This window comes from Miniopterus natalensis, chromosome 5 (genome assembly GCF_054644295.1).
Source record: "Miniopterus natalensis isolate mMinNat1 chromosome 5, mMinNat1.hap1, whole genome shotgun sequence".
In the NCBI taxonomy this organism is placed as follows: Eukaryota; Metazoa; Chordata; class Mammalia; order Chiroptera; family Miniopteridae; genus Miniopterus; species Miniopterus natalensis.
Window position 1 is genome coordinate 27024769 of NC_142085.1, and position 18471 is coordinate 27043239.

General features: G+C 37.2%; 1 protein-coding gene across 6 annotated transcripts in view; it reads right to left on the reverse strand.

The window, feature by feature from the left end:
* KHDRBS2 (KH RNA binding domain containing, signal transduction associated 2) overlaps window positions 1–18471 on the reverse strand; it is a 485057-nt gene that overhangs the window by 33948 nt on the left and 432638 nt on the right. For 4 of the 6 annotated variants that reach the window (XR_001602029.2, XR_001602027.2, XR_001602030.2 and 1 more), the window contains exons 9-11: window positions 6256–6428; window positions 4861–4989; window positions 4244–4304 (exon numbers count right to left, since the gene is read on the reverse strand). Coding sequence is in view for 1 of the 6 variants with exons in the window: in XM_016197236.2 (XP_016052722.2) it covers window positions 6331–6428 (98 nt within the window). In the remaining 5 variants the exon portion in view is untranslated. Of the gene's footprint in view, window positions 1–4243; window positions 4305–4860; window positions 4990–5320; window positions 6429–18471 lie in introns of those variants that run through there. The other 2 variants (XR_015714562.1, XM_016197236.2) reach the window with 2 other exon arrangements.

An 18471-nucleotide genomic window follows, 5' to 3' on the forward strand; every position in this document is an offset into this window, starting at 1 on the left:
ATATGGAAACTGATACTTGATATTTAGCCAATTCAGAGTCCTGGCCACTGTTCTCTATTCCCTTTAAAAGCACAACAACTAACAAAAACCCCTATAAGCTTCAATATTACATTAACCGAGAGATATAGAAACAGTGAGGAACTAAAGGAATAAAAGTAACATTTTAATAATAGAGTTCAAAAAGCAATTTCTTTTAAAAGAATTAATGAGAACCTTCACTATGTCATTCTGATCTAAACTTATTTAAAAATTGTTAGTACTTCAATTGTTATTAAGCTAAATAGCCTTAGTCCCATTAACATACTAAAAAGTAAAAATTATCTAGATATTATAAATAAGACCTAAATGCATTATTTGGTCTCTTAATTGGCATCAGTTGATTCTGACTTAATCTCAAGTATAGTAAAACTGTTTGTGGCACAGATATAAATTAATGTTATTATTACTATTTAAAATACCCTGTTTGGTTCCCAAGCTGGCTACCTTTGGAGCGTGCCTGGCTGTTATACAATCGTCAGTGCAGCAAGAGCTACAGCATTGCCCGACAGAATGTATGGAGCATGCCGCAGATAACTTCTACGCTTAGATGGCACGTACTGTAATTTAAAAACTTTAATTAGCCATGCAAGTTTACCTGACTTGCACAAGGTGAATGTTTATATGGGCAGTGGCTCTGGAACTGGGAAGGTACCTGCTCTGCCACCTTTGGGAGCCAGCACTTGGAAATTAGTGAGAGCAGACGTGATGTCATGAAGGGATCCAAGTGGGACCCCCATCACTGACGCTGAGAAGAGCAGAAGGCACCCCCTGACCGGCGGACGCTCATCAGCGAGGGCCACTCTCAACAGCTTTGACTCTATCCATGGTGCTTGCTGCCAGGCCCCTAATTTAGGGAAATTCTCATTCCCTGTTGCCAGAGAAACCTACTGTATTCACTTCTGATTATTTTAAGAGTCAGACAGGTTATGCAATAAATGACTACAGTGCACATATAATTATAGTTTTCTTTACCTCAACTTGATTTTATTCTCAAGTTCCCATACTGCCAGGTTGAGAAAGATAATCTCAGCCAGTTCAGATGAATTTTGGTCAGGAGTTCTGTTAACTCAGAGATTTATGTTCTCCCTCTCTTTTTTCTGATTGCATTTAAGTTTTGGAGGTGTTGGTGGCAGGGAGCTGCTGACCTCCTTGCCTTCTCACGTGGTATCCACTGATATACCCGGATCCAGGCTGGCCTATGGCTGTGCAGAGGTCCCTGGGCCCTCCCTGCCTTGCTGCAGAAGTGACCGTGCGTGTGGCTCTTTCTGCCACACTTGCTTCATTCACTCTTGCCAGCATGGAAAAACACTCTGTAGAAACATTCGTCTACAGGATTGCACCTGGAACACACTGATGTGGGGAAACTCTGTGGAGCTTCCTGCCTCCCCAGTCTCTTTAGACAAAAGTTCCCTTTGTGTTGCAAAACTATCTCGGGTTTTATTGGATAACTGACATAGTGTACAGGACTCATACTTGAGGCCACGCTAATATCTTAAACTAATACCTTATTGCTGCCTCTTGAGCTTTCTTTTCAGATTGGACAATATTTATATTGTAGAGGTATGGAGGCAGGTGGGTGGGAGTCATTTATCTATTGATTGATAGGAGTCTTTTACATCTACAGTGAACACAAACTTTACATCCTACTTAAAGTCTACTAAAAATGCATGCTTTTGAAACTCAAAATCCCCTTTCTCACAAATCACTGTTTTTGAGCTTTACAAGCCCCTAAAACTCAACAGCAAGAATGTTCTTTTCTATTCAGCTCTGGTGTTTCTGCTGTGATAGCCCTGCCCTGAGTCTGAATGGTGAGTGAGCCACAGGGTTATAATACAACAATCAAAACAACAAAATAACTACAATGAACACAAAAACATATTGATTAACATATCAAAACAGCAACAAGCTCTGACTGGTTTCTCTTTCGTTGCTTTGCAAGATCGAGACACCTGGACGAGAGACTCTTTATGCCCTGGGTTTAGGAAACAGCAACACTTTTAAAGCGTTAAGTCAGATATGGAATGTTACTGATTAAATTTCACAGATGGCCAAGAGACATATGAGAAAATGCTAATCATCAGAGAGATGCCAATGAAAACCACAATGAGGTATCGCTTCACACCTGGCAGAATGGCTCCATCAACAAGTCAACAAATGACAAGTGTTGGAGAGGGTGTGGAGAAAGGGGAGCCCTGGTCCACTGCTGGTGGGACTGCAGACGGGTGCAGCCACTGTGGAGGTTCCTTAAAAAATTAAAGAATGGAACTGCCTTTTGACCCAGTGATCCCACTTCTAGGAATGTATCCTACGAATCCTGAAACACTAATCAGAAAGAACTTATGCACCCCTATGTTCATAACACCACAATTTACAATAGCTAAGATCTGGAAACAGTCCAAGTGCCCCTCAGTAGATGAGTGGATAAAAAGCTGTGGGACATTTACACCATGGAACACTATGCAGCTGTAAAGAAGAATAATCTCATACCCTCTGAGACAGTATGGAAAGACCTGGAGAATATTATGCTAAGTGAAATAAGCCAGAGAAAGACAAACATCACATGGTCTCACTTATATATGGAATCTAAAGAACATGATAAACTGATGAACCAAATAGATTCAGTGACATGGAGGCATGGAACAGACTGACGAATCTCAGAGGGAAGGTGGGGGTGGGTGGGAGAGATTAACTAAAGAATTTGTATGCATGTATGTGTAACCCAAGGACACAGACAATGCTGTGGAGAGGGACTGGGGAGGAGGGTGGGTGCAGGATGGAAGAGGTCAATGGGGAGAAAAGGGGACATCTGTAATATTTTGAATAAAAAAAATAAAATAAATAAAAATAAAATTTCAAAACTTCATTTTCTGTAACTTTTAACTTTCAATTCTGCAGCTTAACAAAGGCACTTGATTAATTGAATCACATATAGTATTAAATAGTTATTTTAACAATTTGAATTTTTGAAAAGCTTTCTCAGATGAAGAGGTATTAGTAATTATAAAATTGACTAAATGTGAGGTTTGCTTGGTCACTTGGGATAATTTCCTTAGAGGTATACCTCTGATTTTTTATTTCAAACCTACATCAGCTTCCTTTTATTTTTCCAATGAAATCCGAACAATTTAACACAGTGCTCAGGGACAGCCATGACCTGACTGGACCCCACCTCTCCAGGCTTTGCTTTCACTCTGCCTCCTTGAATCTGGTCCTCGGGGTCTCTCATTTCCTGACCTTTTTGGAGCTCACAACTGACACAATCTACTCCTTTCAGCAGGCGGCGCTCTCTCCCGCATCAGTGAGCAGCCTTTCCCTTTCATTCCTTGGTTCCCCGTCTCTGCCCTACCTTCTGTCACAGTGAGTCCCTAGGCTCTCTCATATCTCTTCTGTGGCACTTATTTAAGGCTACGCTGTGCTGTGGGTGTTTGAATATTTGTGTAGTAAAAAGAGGACCAAACCCAGAGAAGAAGCACTTGGGGTTTACCCTGTTTCAAATTTCATGGCAAGGCCACCTCAGTTCTCTGAATGTCAGATCAGTACCTGGACTTCATAACTGCCTTTGCACTGTTTTCAGTGGAGGTTTATTGGCTAAAGTTTCCAACTCCTTGTGAATAGAAATCTAGTCTCAATTTCCAATAGTGCTTTGTACTCAGTAAATATTTATTGAATCAAATAGAATGGCAGATGAGAAATAAGTTTATTGATAAATCCAGTGGGATAAATGGGGAAAATAATGGTAAGTTTAGTTATTTTATTTGACTAAATAAATGTTAGTGTTAATAAATTTTATCTCATTGACAAGGGGTAGATGAGGGGTTGGTTATAAGGTCCCCTTTCCCGTCCCTCCACCTCAGCCAGTAATTGTGATTTCCTTCTCTTATATCTGAAGAGTGAAAGTTTTAGCATTCTTTATTTGTAAAGTTAAGGGGAGGTAGTATGTTGTAGTTCATGGCGAAGAAAGGGATGAATATTAACTACTAATTCACATTTCATTTGAAAAGCTTCTGGATCAACTCAGAAAGTCTTGCCAGGCAAATACCAAGTTATATAATTTCACTTCAAAGAAGATAAATAACTCAGTTCTTTGACAACAATCTAAACCTTTTCAGTTTTTCAACAAGTGGCATTTGGTGGTGTAGTTCCATGCCCTAGCTTCATGTTGGTAAAGATTATCTATTTCAGAGAAGATAAAAAATAAGCTCACCTCTACCTTCCTTAGCCCATCACTTCTGTTATTCAATTATGTGCTCTTTGCTTGTGGGGACCTGAAATAGTGAGAAAGAATAAGAAAAGAAAATTAAATATATCTCAATAGCATTTTGTGAAAGGCAAATATTTACAATTTTAATTGATGACAGACACACTTCATAAAACTATTAGCATGCAACTCCAGCTGCAAAAACTGAACAGCAATATAGCCTAAACTGGTTAGCAGCAAAAAAGTAAACCAATCACATCGACAAAAGCCACCATAAACAAAAAAACTGTATTTAAAAGATTAACAGTTTTGGCATTCATCCCTACCATCAAGTCTTTCACTTTCTTTTTTTTTTTTCCATCAAAATTTAGCTTACGTTTGATGTTAGCAAGAGTTGCATTACTATTATTATTAATTTTAGTTCTGTTTATTACCTTGAGGGTTATATATTGTAAAATAATTTTGGTGCCTCTAGTTAATGTTAATTAGTTGTTTTAATAACCTATAGACCTATTTGTTATGTTTTTGTAGGTTTACTTTTTTAACTATCAGGAACTTAATAACTGAGAATATTTAACATTACTGTTGCATAGGCAAAATTACAGAGTTACTATTAGTGTTACCTGTTTAACGTTTAGTCATCCTTTGAGTCCTGCGACATATTTCCTTAATAATCATCAGCCATCAAGTCTGATAGTCTCAAAAGAAATATCAGCCCTCTAAACTGCCTTCAAGGGCGGTGATATTTAGCACTGAAAATTACAAATAGAGTTTTTGAGGTTGAATAGCAACAACTGGCCAGTGACACTGATGATTTGTTTGTCAAAACAAATTGTTATAAACTACGCAAATGAAGTCCACGCACTCCTTTGAGTGAAAACAATAAAGTGAATCTACGCAATGCTTACATGTTGGATGGGATATTTAATGTGCGGGGAAACTCAAAGGTTGAAGAACTAGGCATTTAGACAGTGGTAAGTGGTAATCTTACCTCTTTATACTCCATTACTCTTTCTCACGAGAGACATGCTAATGCAAACAAGTCAATCAGAATTTGTGTTTAGCAAGATAAAGCTTAGAGGATAGTTTAAAATCCATTTATTATTCTAAATCCATTTTTTTCCATTAACATGTTATACATTAGTGTTTACTAACCATGATTCATGTAACAGTTTAGTTTGTTAACTTTTAAATTATTTAACAACCATAAGTTATTAATACATTTTTTTAAGTATTACACAAATATCTTAAAACAGGCTTGGGTTCATTTTTGTAATTTTTAAATAGAAAACATTTTAGGCATCTCTTGAAGAAGAAATAAAGCAGACATTTAAAGCTAGAAAACAAGTAATTCCAAATTTAGTTTTTACAAAAGTTTTCAGCTTTATTGACAAATTATGGCAAACATATTTGACAAATTGTGGTTTCCTATTTAGAGAAGCTTACACATGGAACTTTATGTGTGTTTTTTTTCTTTTTTAACAAATACAGGTTAAAACACTGAACAAATTCAGTTAGCTACATACATACAGTAGCTGCTTGTTTTCAACCCCATTAAAACAGCATTTAAAATTAAATTTACAAACTTAATATCGAACGTCTTCATCTAACTAACATATTAAAAGACAGGTTAAAACATCTTATCTACAACTTTATTATCAGCTAGTTCAAAAATCATATTACAGTCTTTTAGCAACCCTAAACAAAGTTTTTGCTAGTTGATTGAGACTCAAAATCTGTCAACAGATTCATGCTCTTTCTTTAAAAAAAATAAAAAAGGAAGAAAGAAAAAAAGAAAAAAGAAAAAAAAAAGTTTACACACAACAATGAAAAACAACCAAGAGAATATCAACCTGCTAAATGGTTTCTAGACAATGCTCGCCAATGTCCCTTTCAGTCTGTTTTGTAAAATAATACTAGTGTCAATGTCACGCCAACAGTGTAGGGGAAATACAAGAAATATATGGGAGTAATCATGAGAAGTTATCCCTAGAATAGGAAAAAAAAAGGACTATTACTTGTCTTGTTGCTGTTATGTGGAGACCAGAGGCTATGAATTGTCTTTGAGGTGAGGTCACAGGTGAGGAGGACCTTCAATATCTACCATAGGGGTGCTCCCTGTATCCCCCTCTGGCTGACCTTGGCGGTGGGGCCTTCAGGCTGGAGCGGGCTGTGGTCCATTCTTCTGGCGCTATGAACAAGAGAAAGACAATAACATTCCCATGGCTTCACAGTTATCAAAAATCGTCACTTAAGACACAATAGTCAACCTGAAACAAGAGAATAAGAGATCTCAACACCGATAGTGTAACCTTACTACATGTTCCACATGGTGAAATAATCCAAAAATAAAACTATATGTTTTGAAATCCAGCCACTTGGAATTAAACTTGCAGGGCAATTTTCAACAGGAGAAAGTTGAAGTTTTTGGGTAACTCCACATTTATTGTATTAAGTTTCTATGCCACAAAATAGAAAGAAGAGTATTTCCGGGTAAACCACTTCATATTGAATACTTTATATAGACCCTAAAAGAAATCGGACATAGAGACCCAGTGGTTCTGAGGCCTTGGTTAATTTGAGAATCATCTGGGAATTTTACAGTGAAACAAAGCCAAACCAAAAATGACTGATCCTTGTTCTCTGTATCCCCAACCAAATGACTAGAAAACTCTACAGGGTGGGACCTAGGGTTGGGAATTTTTCATCTGCTTCCTTACATGATTCTTATGGAGTCCTCAGTTGTGCAAAAGTGTCCTAGATAGACAAAGTTTGTCAGACATAAGCAGGATATGGAGAAAAGTAAATTTTAAGTAGCAAAATCGGTAAAGAAAAAAAATCTCTTATTCATTTTTCAAAATAAAGAAGTTAGAAAATAAAGAGGTGTTAATACTTTAGGAAAACTCCTCATTTACCTGTTAATCAGACTTTCCGCAACCTCAGTGTTTTGGAACCTAGCCGACACACAAAAAGCAAGCAACCAAGCTTTTGAGTATTGTGGAAATAGCGTTTGTGAAGTTTATGCCCCCAGAAGAGAAATACAGCCCTCCTTCAAAGGTTCAAGGACTTAATATTGGGTTTGTGGTGAATTATGTGATTCCAGAAACTAGGTTATCTGGGTATCTCAAACAGAATTCAGTTCTTGAGTAGAAAGCAGACTTCATGCATGGGGCCATGGTGGGAGGAAGCATGGACATAAGAAAAGGTGTTACTTGACACAGACGCGTGATTTTGACAGCTGATATAAAATAGGGTGGTATTGGCAATATCACCATAGACTGAGGCCAACTGAGGGAGGGTAGCCCCAGATAGCTCAAGTACCCCTGAGAATATCTCTAGCAAAAGCAATAAGAGGAGCCCGGCCGGGTGTGGCTCAGTGGTTGAGGGTCGGCCTAGGATCCAGGCAATCGGGGTTCGATCCCCAGTCAGGGCACATGCCCGGGCTGCGGGCTCGATCAATGACTCTCTCATCATTGATGTTTCTCTCTCTCTCTCCCTCCCCTTTCCTCTCTCTGAAATCAATAAAGATATATTTAAAAAAAAAAAAAAAGGCAATAAGAAAAATGTAACTTGCATCCACTATACTATAGGGCGAGGGCTAATGATCTACAATATAGAAAAATGACCAAAAGTTTATCAGTGTAGAATTAAATAGCATTTAAATAGGCAAACACTGGGTTACTGAGGATATCCTTCGCCAGGAAATCTTTATTATAAATGATATCTAATGATAAGTGAAACATTATGTCTTTCACTCTTTAGGGTTCAGGCTTATGTTTATTCCCATATGTAACAGGGAGTAAAATAGAAGTGAGAACCCAAGTAAATATGAGAATCGCTGCCCTTCCTCAGAATACAGACCACCTAGATCAGGCCAGCTATGGCCTGGGAGCCACATCGGGCCAGCTGCCTAGTTTTATAAATGAAGTTTCACTGGAACACAGACGTGCTTATTTGCTAACATTGTCTATTGCTGCCTTCGCTCTACAAAGGCAGAGTTGAGCAAATGTGACACCGACCATACCGCCTGCAAAGCCTAAATTAGTTACACTCTGAGCTTTTACAGAAAAGGCTTACAGACCCCACTCTATATCCTGTTGTCTTTTCCGGTTGGAGGTTGGAGGTGTTGGACTTCCAGATATGATCTCATGAGGAAGGAATGTACTCCCGAGCTTGCAGAATTTCTTGACATAGATATTTCAAAGAAGGGTTTTATGTATGTACTTGATTGGAGTTAAATAAAACTGTCTTTGATGTACTAGAATGTAAAATGAATTTTTGCTTACAAGTTTGAAAATGACTTCTTAGCTCTATGTAATATAAATTTTATACTTTGTCTGTGAATAATCAAGAATACGTCAATGTCTTTGCCCTCCAGTGGTAAAATCTGTCCCACTTTATTATCGTTTTTAAAAAAGGGAATGTGATGTACCACTTTTTGCTTCATTTGTTCTATAGCATTAGAGATCCCGGGGTTGCAGTCTACAGGGTTTATGAGCAGAGGTAATATAGGTTTCAAGTTTTCCCAAGGTATGGAAGTTCTGGATTCTTTCTCAGATGTGCTATGTTCCTGACAGTTTCTGCAAAACAGTGAAACAGCCTTGAGCAGAGTGACAGCAATACTGGCCACATCTTCCCCCAGATCTGTCAGAACTTTTAACTGGTATAATCTTGGGGACTTGCTGTAGAACACGTGTTTATAATGAACTCATTGACTTGGCTTTACTTGACTTTATCTAAAGCTCTGGACAGATAATTGATGGACTAAAACCTTACATTTCTTAACTGTTGGCCAACATTAAAATGGGAAGTGTCACTGTTCACTGCTATATCTCAAGTGCCTGGAAAAAATGCAGTGCCTGATGGGGGTTGAGTGCAATGAAGGCCACATGAATGAATAACTTTCAGAAGAGTTTCCAATGGCAATTGTGAGAACAGTAATAACTGAGCTGAAGAAATTCAGCATTAATTTTAAAAGCTCTATAACTAGAAATCTTAGATAGGAGTTGAAGTCAGACTTATTCAAGAGGGTTAATTAGCTATGTACCAAAAGTATTCACTACTGGATTCAATGAAAAAATCATAGTGGAATCCCATTACAAAAAGGTGTAAAAACATTATGTTTCATTGCACAAAAATGTGTTCTTCTATAGTTCTCTGTTTGTATGCAAATTAATACTATGCTCTTTCCTCCTCGAAAAGCCTAGGAAAATACTATAAGTCTACTGTAATTGTAACCAGAAAGTCAGCCAAAATGAATTTCTACCCAGACAAAGTGAGTTGTAGATTTTTTCAGACTTCTTAACCGTTAGTAGAAGATATCAAGGATTTATTTCACTTAATGCAGATCTTGGGTCCACTGCTTATGTGTTTTCAATAATAGTGAATTGAAATCAGGAAAATATGATTTCTATTTGTGCCAAATTTCCTTGGTCTATATTTTTTCTAATATCGTGGTGTTTATATACAGTATAGCCACACATATCATCATATGATAATACAAGCTGGGTTGTCTCAGTGAATTTGTGGTTTTTGATACACACTGAATGCTTTCCTTTTGTCATCATTCAGTGTTTCATTGAACCTTATATGCTGAGCCAGCCCCCTCACTGCTCACCAGAAGCTCTTGAATTTCTTCACTGTACAGTACAGGGTTGGGCAAAAGTAGGTTTACATTTGTTCATATAGAAAATAAAAAAATAATTAATAAAAATGATAAAAGAATTCTGTGTTCTCATGTACTTACAACTGTAAACTTCCTTTTGTCCCATCCTGTAAGTATCAGAGATAGAAGTGATTCTTAGAAATCTAAGGGGATTTTAACTTGAGTCCACTATGGAACCTTGCACATGAAAAATCCAAACACAGGAAGAGACAAACTATTATAAGGTCCTCATAGTGTGAATTCTCTAAAATTTGAAATTATAAAGGCCCAGGAATGCACTTAGAATCTGTTTGTCTTCTTGGGATTCTCCTGTTCAGCAGGCAAAGCGGATTTAAAGTATTTTAGGGCTTCATGCAAATTTTGGAGTCCTGGCAAATTGTATCTATTCTCATGAGGGAGTCTAGGATGTCATTTAAAAAATTGTTGCAGACATTGAAATTTAGACATAATCTTTCTTTGTTCTCCTGAAAAATGATAAAGGAAGTAAGCTGTTCTCAATATCAGGATCATGGTCATATGAGAAGCACTAGCTAGACTATGCATGCAAATCGAGCAAATAAATAAGTGGTTACTTAGAGAAGGTGAAAAATAACTGTCTGCCAAGTTGCAATTACTGGAACGGTTTACAGAATTGTGGATCTGGAAATAGCAAATGAGGATATGAGAAACAGAGCTTAAGTGCCTTGATCCAATTCCCACCATTTCTAGACTTCCTAATTCAGGCTTTAATGTACCATTTGTATATGAAATAAGGAGGAGGGGGGGCAAATAAAGTATTCATAAAATAAGTTTTTGCTTTCTTTAGTCTTTACTAAAGATCTCCTATAGGCCAGTCATTGTACTTAGCCCTGAACATGAGGATAGTTTAAGGAGCCTTAAGGAGATCACAGCAAGAAACCAACTTGAAATTTCATAGATTACAAAACAATTACACTTGATATTTGAAGAAAATGCTGGGAAAGCCTAGAGAAGGGAGCTACTAACTTCTATCATTCAATTGAACTTGGACTCTAGCATTTATTCATCTCAAAGAAGTAATTTTCTAGCAAATATGTAGCATAACTAGGAATCCAGATGCTGTTTAACCTATTTAAGAGAAATTCCTTTTAAAAAAATATGTTTTTATTGATTTAGAGAGAGAGAAACATCAGTTGAGTGCCTCCTGCAGCCCCCTACTAGGGATCCAGCCCACAAGCCAGGCATGGGCCCTGACGTGGAATCAAATCGGCCACCCTTTGGTGCATGGGACAATACTCAGGCAACTGAGCCACACCCACCAGGGCTAGAACTCACTTTCTTAAAGACTTTCCTGTATTAATTATTTTGTATAATTTGACCTCCTTTCTTAAACTGAATTATAAGGTCTCTGAGAGAAGAGACCTTGTAAAGTAGCAGACATGTAGTAGGAACACCATAAATATTTGTAAGGTACATATAGATTAAATAAATGATATTACTAACTAAAACAGAATTTAAAACTCAATTATTCAAAATAAGTAAACAGGACTCTTATTTCAGAAAAACATTGTTAGCAATTAAGTTATAGTGTTGCATATATTTGAAATATATCAATATTTCTTTTAAAAATTATGCCGCCTCTGGTTTTATAACTCACACTGATTTTTTTTACCCAGTTGAGTCAAGTTCTACAGAATGCCACAGCATGCTTCTCCATTACATGCTAATAAGCCTCTTTGAGGAACATTTTACTTTGATACAGAGGTGAAAATTACCCAGGTAACTCTTCTTGTGCATTAAATGTTACTCTAGTGACTTAAAAAGCTTCTGCCCTCAGGTACTCAGCTATCAGCAGAATCGGGCTTATTAAGAGGTATGCAATTCTTAAAGTGCTCTCATTTCTGCCTTGGGACCAGGTACTTTGGGAAGCATTCAGGGTGGAAAAGAAAAATCTGGATGGTTTTTAAAGTTGCAAAACTGTGTTCCCTGATTGCTCCAGAGATACTAGAAATGCTGAGGTTTGGGGGGGATGGGGTGAAGTATAGGAAACCAATTTAGGAAAAGTTAGCATTATTTAAGTACCTGGAAAGTAAACTTTTAATGTTTATGTTTCTGAAAGTAGGTTTAAAATGCCACCTTCTGAGTAAATTAACCGTGAAGACCAGTTAAGAAAGGATGTAGGAATAATGGAGATTACTGAGGGCATAGCTCTTATGTTCACACTTTGGTAGACCTACATAGCTAGTTGTTTATATTTCTGAGATCTGAAAAAGAATCTAAAAGGTTTCTTTTAAACACGCTGCAACAAAAGAAGACAGCTCATGCTATTTATTTTTTGGTGCACTATCAAGCAATATGCAAAAACCACAAGTAAAGTAGGAAACCTAAATTATATTATTACTGGCTGCAAGTGTTTTGGTTTGTCAGTCCTTAAAGAGCATTAAACAAGGCTGATAAAAATCACATGGGCTCTCAGCCACTGAGACCAGCTGGTTTGTCTCAATTAAGTTTCTGATCTTTCTGAGGAATATCATTCTATGTAAAAGCATCTTTCAAATATATACTTACATGTTGTTTTATGGCTATTTATTCTCAAAGAAAATATGTACGATATTTTATAATAACATTCATTTTCTTTATATAACTTTAAAATATCTATCCTATTAAAAAATGAAGATATTACTATCACACCTTCTAAGGGTGAAGCACAGTGCTAGGCCTTTTACATAAATTATTAGCAAATACTCAAATTTTAAGATGAGGAAACTATAGCTCAGAATTTTTATCTGAAATTGTCTCATCATGTTTCCACCATCCCTTCCATCTAAAAGAATCCCTGACACTTCTTTTCCCTTTTCTAAAAAATAGGACTTAATTTTCTTTCACTCCCCTTGGATTGTATACTAATTGGTGACTCCAACAACAAACAATTAATTAGCTAAATGAGTGATATAGTGACTTTAATGTTGTTAACAAGAATGTGGACTGCATGAACTGAATTTGTTAAGGTACAAATGTAGGTGTTCATTCACCCAAAGTGGATGGTACGGTTATCTGCTCTGCTCTGAGCATTAAAAAATATAAATGGCTCAACCATTTCATCCACACAACTTGTTTGGTCACTATTTGTAATTGTTGAGTTTAAGATGCAGATGGTAAAAGGAAAAAATACTGAGAAGAAATATATGGCCAGCATCTGTTTTCACAGATGAACATAGTGAATTACATTCCAAGAAGAGTTAACTTTAGTTCACTATCAGTTAATGCTCTCAGGAAATTCAGTCAGTTTATGGGAAGCATTTACAGCTTTTATTGCTGCTCCAAAATTTTAATTAGAAATTTCCTGTTGGAAAAAACTAACACTTGGGATAATTCACTTAGAGAATAACAAAAGCTGGACCTTTGTAAACACGATTCTCAACTCTAGACTTGAGACAGGCCAGTAAGCCAGGAGAAGTGGACCAGGGAAACTGAGACAAAGAGCTGAACAAACTGCAGAGCAATTTACAGCAGATACAGAAGGTCACCTCCCTAGAAATAACATCTAGGCCTCAGTTATATTTCAGCTCCAGACCCAGAAAAGCAGCAAAACCAGGTAGGTGACACCAGGACAAGCTGTGATGACTGATAGCCCCCTGTCCTGACACTGCCCAATTGGCGGAGACCACGGCCCTGGAAAAGCACACTTAGAAAACTGATGAATTTTCTGCTGAAACCCTCCCTGAGACCTCCCCTAAGATTCCTGCCTGCCAGAAAGAGAGAAAGCCTCAAGACAAAGGACCCAGTGCATGCTCTCCCTCTGGGGAGCTGCCCCCGCCAGCTCCCTTTTCCCTCTTCTTCCCCCACTTTTCCCCAAAGGCTGGCATCTCCTAAACTCTAAGGGCCCCCGCGAGACCTGCAACCAGGACAGCAATGGGCAGGGGCAGCTCGTCGCAGGCTAGTCCCCTGAACCTGACCCCAAAGCCCCCTTTTTACTGACTTCCCAGCCTAGGCTCTCCTGCTGCTGCTTCTATGCTAAGCCCCTTCGTGTTCCGCTCTCCTCAGCTGTAACAAATGTTCCCTCAGAGTCACCTGGGCTCCTGTTGTAACATTGTTCCCGCACAAAGTCAGAGCCCACTCGCTAACTGGCCCCAGCAGGCCCACCAAGGGCCAGGTCCCCGTTCTGGTAACATTATGGTACACGTGGCAGACACCTGGTAATTACTTAGTGAATAAATTAATTATATTTAAATATCTTACATTTTTATTTTGTACCCATAAAAGAAGTCACAGTCTTTCCTCAGAAGGATCCTTCACTCTGAATGGGCATCCCAAGAGCCTGGCCCCGGGCTTCATTTGAACTCCGGGTTCTGCCTCTTTTTGAAAGACCTCCTATGCAAGTCTCTTAACATAAATACTGATGACACATTTTAATTGTCACAAAACATTCTGAGCTCTGCCGTGCATATCTTACTGCCTGTGAGACATCTCTCCAGGTGTCTCAAAGTCAACTTTTTCCAAAACTAAATTGACCTTTTTCTCCATACAACCTAAAACTCTTTCCAAGTTTCTCCTTCGGCAAATGATGCAAGCCATTAATTACCGTATTTGCCCAGAAAGCTAGCTACCTAGTTACCTTTCGTGTCTTTTCATGATTTTATCCATGCCATATATATATACACACACACACACACACACACACAATTGACATTATATATGTTATAGTTATAATATATAATATAAAATAAAATATATATTTACATTTAAAATTAGAAAATAGAAATATATATTATACAACATAATATATAAAATTATATATAATATAAAATACATAATATATAATGTTAGTATCTATTAATATTATATATTATAATTAATATGATATATGTTTTATGTACATCCTCTACTGTGTATATGTATGTGTGTGTGTGTGTGTGTGTATGTATACATACTCTTTACTCTTCTCCACTTTCTAGCCAGAGGTACTTTATCAAGTACAACTGATTGGTCTATTCAATTACTCTTATAGCACATTCAAGTTCAAACCCAAATTCCTTAGCAAGAAATACCATGCTAGGCCTAACTTCATCTGACCCGTGACTTTATTCTAGACAATTGGAATTGATGACCACTTAAAATACAGATATTCTATGGTATTTATTGAAAAAAATTGGGTCTGGAAATACAAGGAGTGTTGTTGGTAAAGTAAAGATTTTAAAATATGTTTCTCGAAAGGAAAGTCATCTTATTTTTGCAAAGAAATAGACTCAGAGCCAATTAGGAGAAGGAACCAGGAGAACAAACCCACTTAAGGTTTTAAGTGCAAAAGAGCCAAACTTTAGATACACATTAAATTTTGGCAAATGAACGATTTCACTTTACTTAATGTATTTAAAAAAATATATATTTTCCTTAACAATCTATAAATGTTTATAGATTAGCTTTTTTGATGGATTATTTTTATTCATCTTAAGAAAGATGATGATGACGACTGGTAGGAGTCTTGCAAACCAGAGATGGGCTGGGTCTTTGGGGTTTTTGAAGAAGACTCTCATCTTGCTGCTGGGGAGTTTGTCCTAAATACAAAAATTTCCTTCAAAAGCAGTCAGATCCATTTAATCTTTGAAGAAGCTTTTAGGTGAAATCTCTAAGTGGCTTTTGAAAGTAGATGTTCCATTAGGCCACCTGAACCATGAAACAAATAAATAGCAACTAAATTCAAAGTCCAAACTTTACACAAACAACAAATATAAATGTTTAAAATGTAGTACATATTGAAAATATGAATGAGTAAATTCAGGAAGACAGTTGATAAATATATGAAATAATCCATAATGAGAAAAATTATAGAAATTTTTGAGGGTAAAATTCTGAAGTACACCTGTGGATTAATTGGTGCTTGATATTTCTCTATTAACTTTAATTTGGTTCAATGTAATGTGGGTCTGTGGCTAGGGCTGAATTTTTTAACTCAGGAATTAAACCCAGTTTCTTTTTTCAGTTTTGGTATGGAAATCTTAGGGCTATTTTTCTTAACTTTTCTCCATTTCTCTATTTACCCTTGTTTAATACCATTAAGCTTACTTCATGTATATATCTAATTTCCAGCTCACAGTGTGGTCTCACAATTTTCTCTTTGGTGTTAAGCTTAGATTGCTTGAATTACTGCTGTCTCTGATTATGAGCTCCAGGTGGGTAAAAAAATTGCCCAATGAACTTCAGGCTGCACCAAGAATGGCATTCTAACTAGTTTAGCTTTAAGTGGGTGATTTTTATAAGCGTCTAAGTTCTCAAGTGAGGCTACTATGATTTGAAATATTAAGAATTACTGTAAATCAAATACGTTGTGATTAGCGTAAGACCCCTTCCCCTTGGTGATGGTGTTTTTAAATTGTTTACTTGGTTTTAGTCATTACCCTACACATTTTACAGTTGCTCACATTTAATAATAACCTGACCCTATTTGTACCATTTCTTTTCTAACTAACATCTATTAATGACTGACAAATAACACATGTAATTAAAATTTAAACTTATATTTTATTCTTGGCTCTTCTATATAATATCTGATAGCTGTCAAATGCTATGGACTAGTGGTTCTCAAAGTTTTAAATAAGTCTGTATCTATTTTCTTACTTTGGAATTACAATTTCATCTAAGTAAAAACGAGATAAAGACTCCAGCTAGAGAAAGGGTTTCCAAGATGGAAGGTACAGGAAAAAAAAAAGAATAATAATTGGACATAATATAGGAGCTTGTCTGACTTGAATTTTTTTAAAAAATGACTTTATTATTGCCAAATAAAATCCCGAATCGATGAAAAGCCTGCAGAATTCAGCCATTGACTGTTTGAAATGTATCTAAGGACTGTATCAGAAATAATGGAAGGAAGACTATGAATGGTGATATAAAATAGTAATTCCCTTCTCAAAGAATTCCAATAATGTCTTAAATTCAGCAGAGAAGGCAGGCTTGGTGACACAGCTCCACAGATGAAGAGACAGAATTGTAGTTATTTGATTGTCTTACTCCCCTCAAATCCCTCATTTCTATATTTGAGAATAGAAATGAGCCCAGTGTATTATCAGACCAACAGTAACTTAGGGAGTTAGAAAAAATCAGACTTTATGCTCAGCAAAACGTTAAACTGGCTGTTTGACCAGCTTTAACTACCTCCCTGGGACTTTGCCCAAACCTCTGTCTGCTTTCCCAGGTTGGTGCTCTCATCTCACCGCCTGTGTCACAAAAGATGTGGCAAGGTTTTGTCCCTAGTTACTGTGAGGCTTCTAAGCCCTGGAATCTCTTGGACCCATGGTGCATCCCTCTGACCACACCTGATAGCTGATACTGATGAGATGGCTGGATGGGGTCTGGTCATGCTGCAGAAAGACCAACCGTGAGATCAGGGGTGGGCTTTGACCATGTGATATCTGCCCAACCCGGGGAGGGGAGGAGGCTGGAGATTGAGATGATTCAATCAATCATGCCTATATAGTGAAACCATAAAAAAATTCTGAACCCTGAGGTTAAAATGGGTTTCCTTAGTTCCCAATACTTTTGAGTGCTGTTACACATCAGGGTGCCAGCGGATAATGCAGGGCTGGAGATTTGGAAAGCTTCACTTTGGGGACTCTTCCAGATCTTGCCTTTCCTGTCTCTTCCTTCGACTGGTTCTGCTTTCTATTCTTTTGCTATAATGAAACTGTGATTTAAAATATAGCACTTTACTTAGTGATGTGAGTTGTTCTGGCAAATTAGCAAACCTGACGTGGTAGTAGGAACCTCGAGATATGTAGTCTGCTGATTAGAAGTAAGGTGGCCTGGGGTCTCCCAGACTGTGACTGGTTGTGATGTGAGGGCAGTTTTGTGCAGAATTGTACCCTTACCTTATGAACCACCCCCCTTACCCAGCCTCTTTTGTTTGCTCGCCCCAGCCTTCCCAGCCGCCTGAATCTTCGCTCTTTGCCCATGGCTGGATCTGTTTCTACAGAACTTCCAAATGCCAGAAGCCTCCTGTGCTATCTGTCCATTGCTCCTGCACTCCACCGAGCATGAGGGGCATTCTCCTGAGACCTTTCTCCAGAGACTGACCTATCTAGTCTAGGTATTATTTTTGTTTTTGTTTTTCCTGACACATCTTTTTACCAACTGAGCTACAGTTTTGACAAGGTACCAGTATGGTTAAATCATTTGTTCAATACAAAAAGACATTGAATATATATAAATCATCAATAATTATAATTACATTTTCAACTGGCATAGTATTATCAGTTCCTATTGAGTCATTTAATAAATTATGACATATTTGATAAATGAAGTATATTACATTTATTTCAAACAATGTATCTTTTTAAAAGTCCATGCCCTCTTTCAATAAACACAAAATCTCCTCAAACTCTGGAAATTATGTAAAGACTTCCTAAGGTGGCTTATCTCCAGGATATATACTTTCATAGCTGGTGTATTACCATGTGGGCAAGAAAATGTTTTCATAGCTTTATATTTTGTATTCTGTACTTCATGTTTTACAAATAGTTCTTTTTTCAACATTCTGAATATAAATCTGTCACATATTGAGTATGCTTTTGTACATTTGTTCACCCCAAGATTCTGACAATAGATCACTCAACTC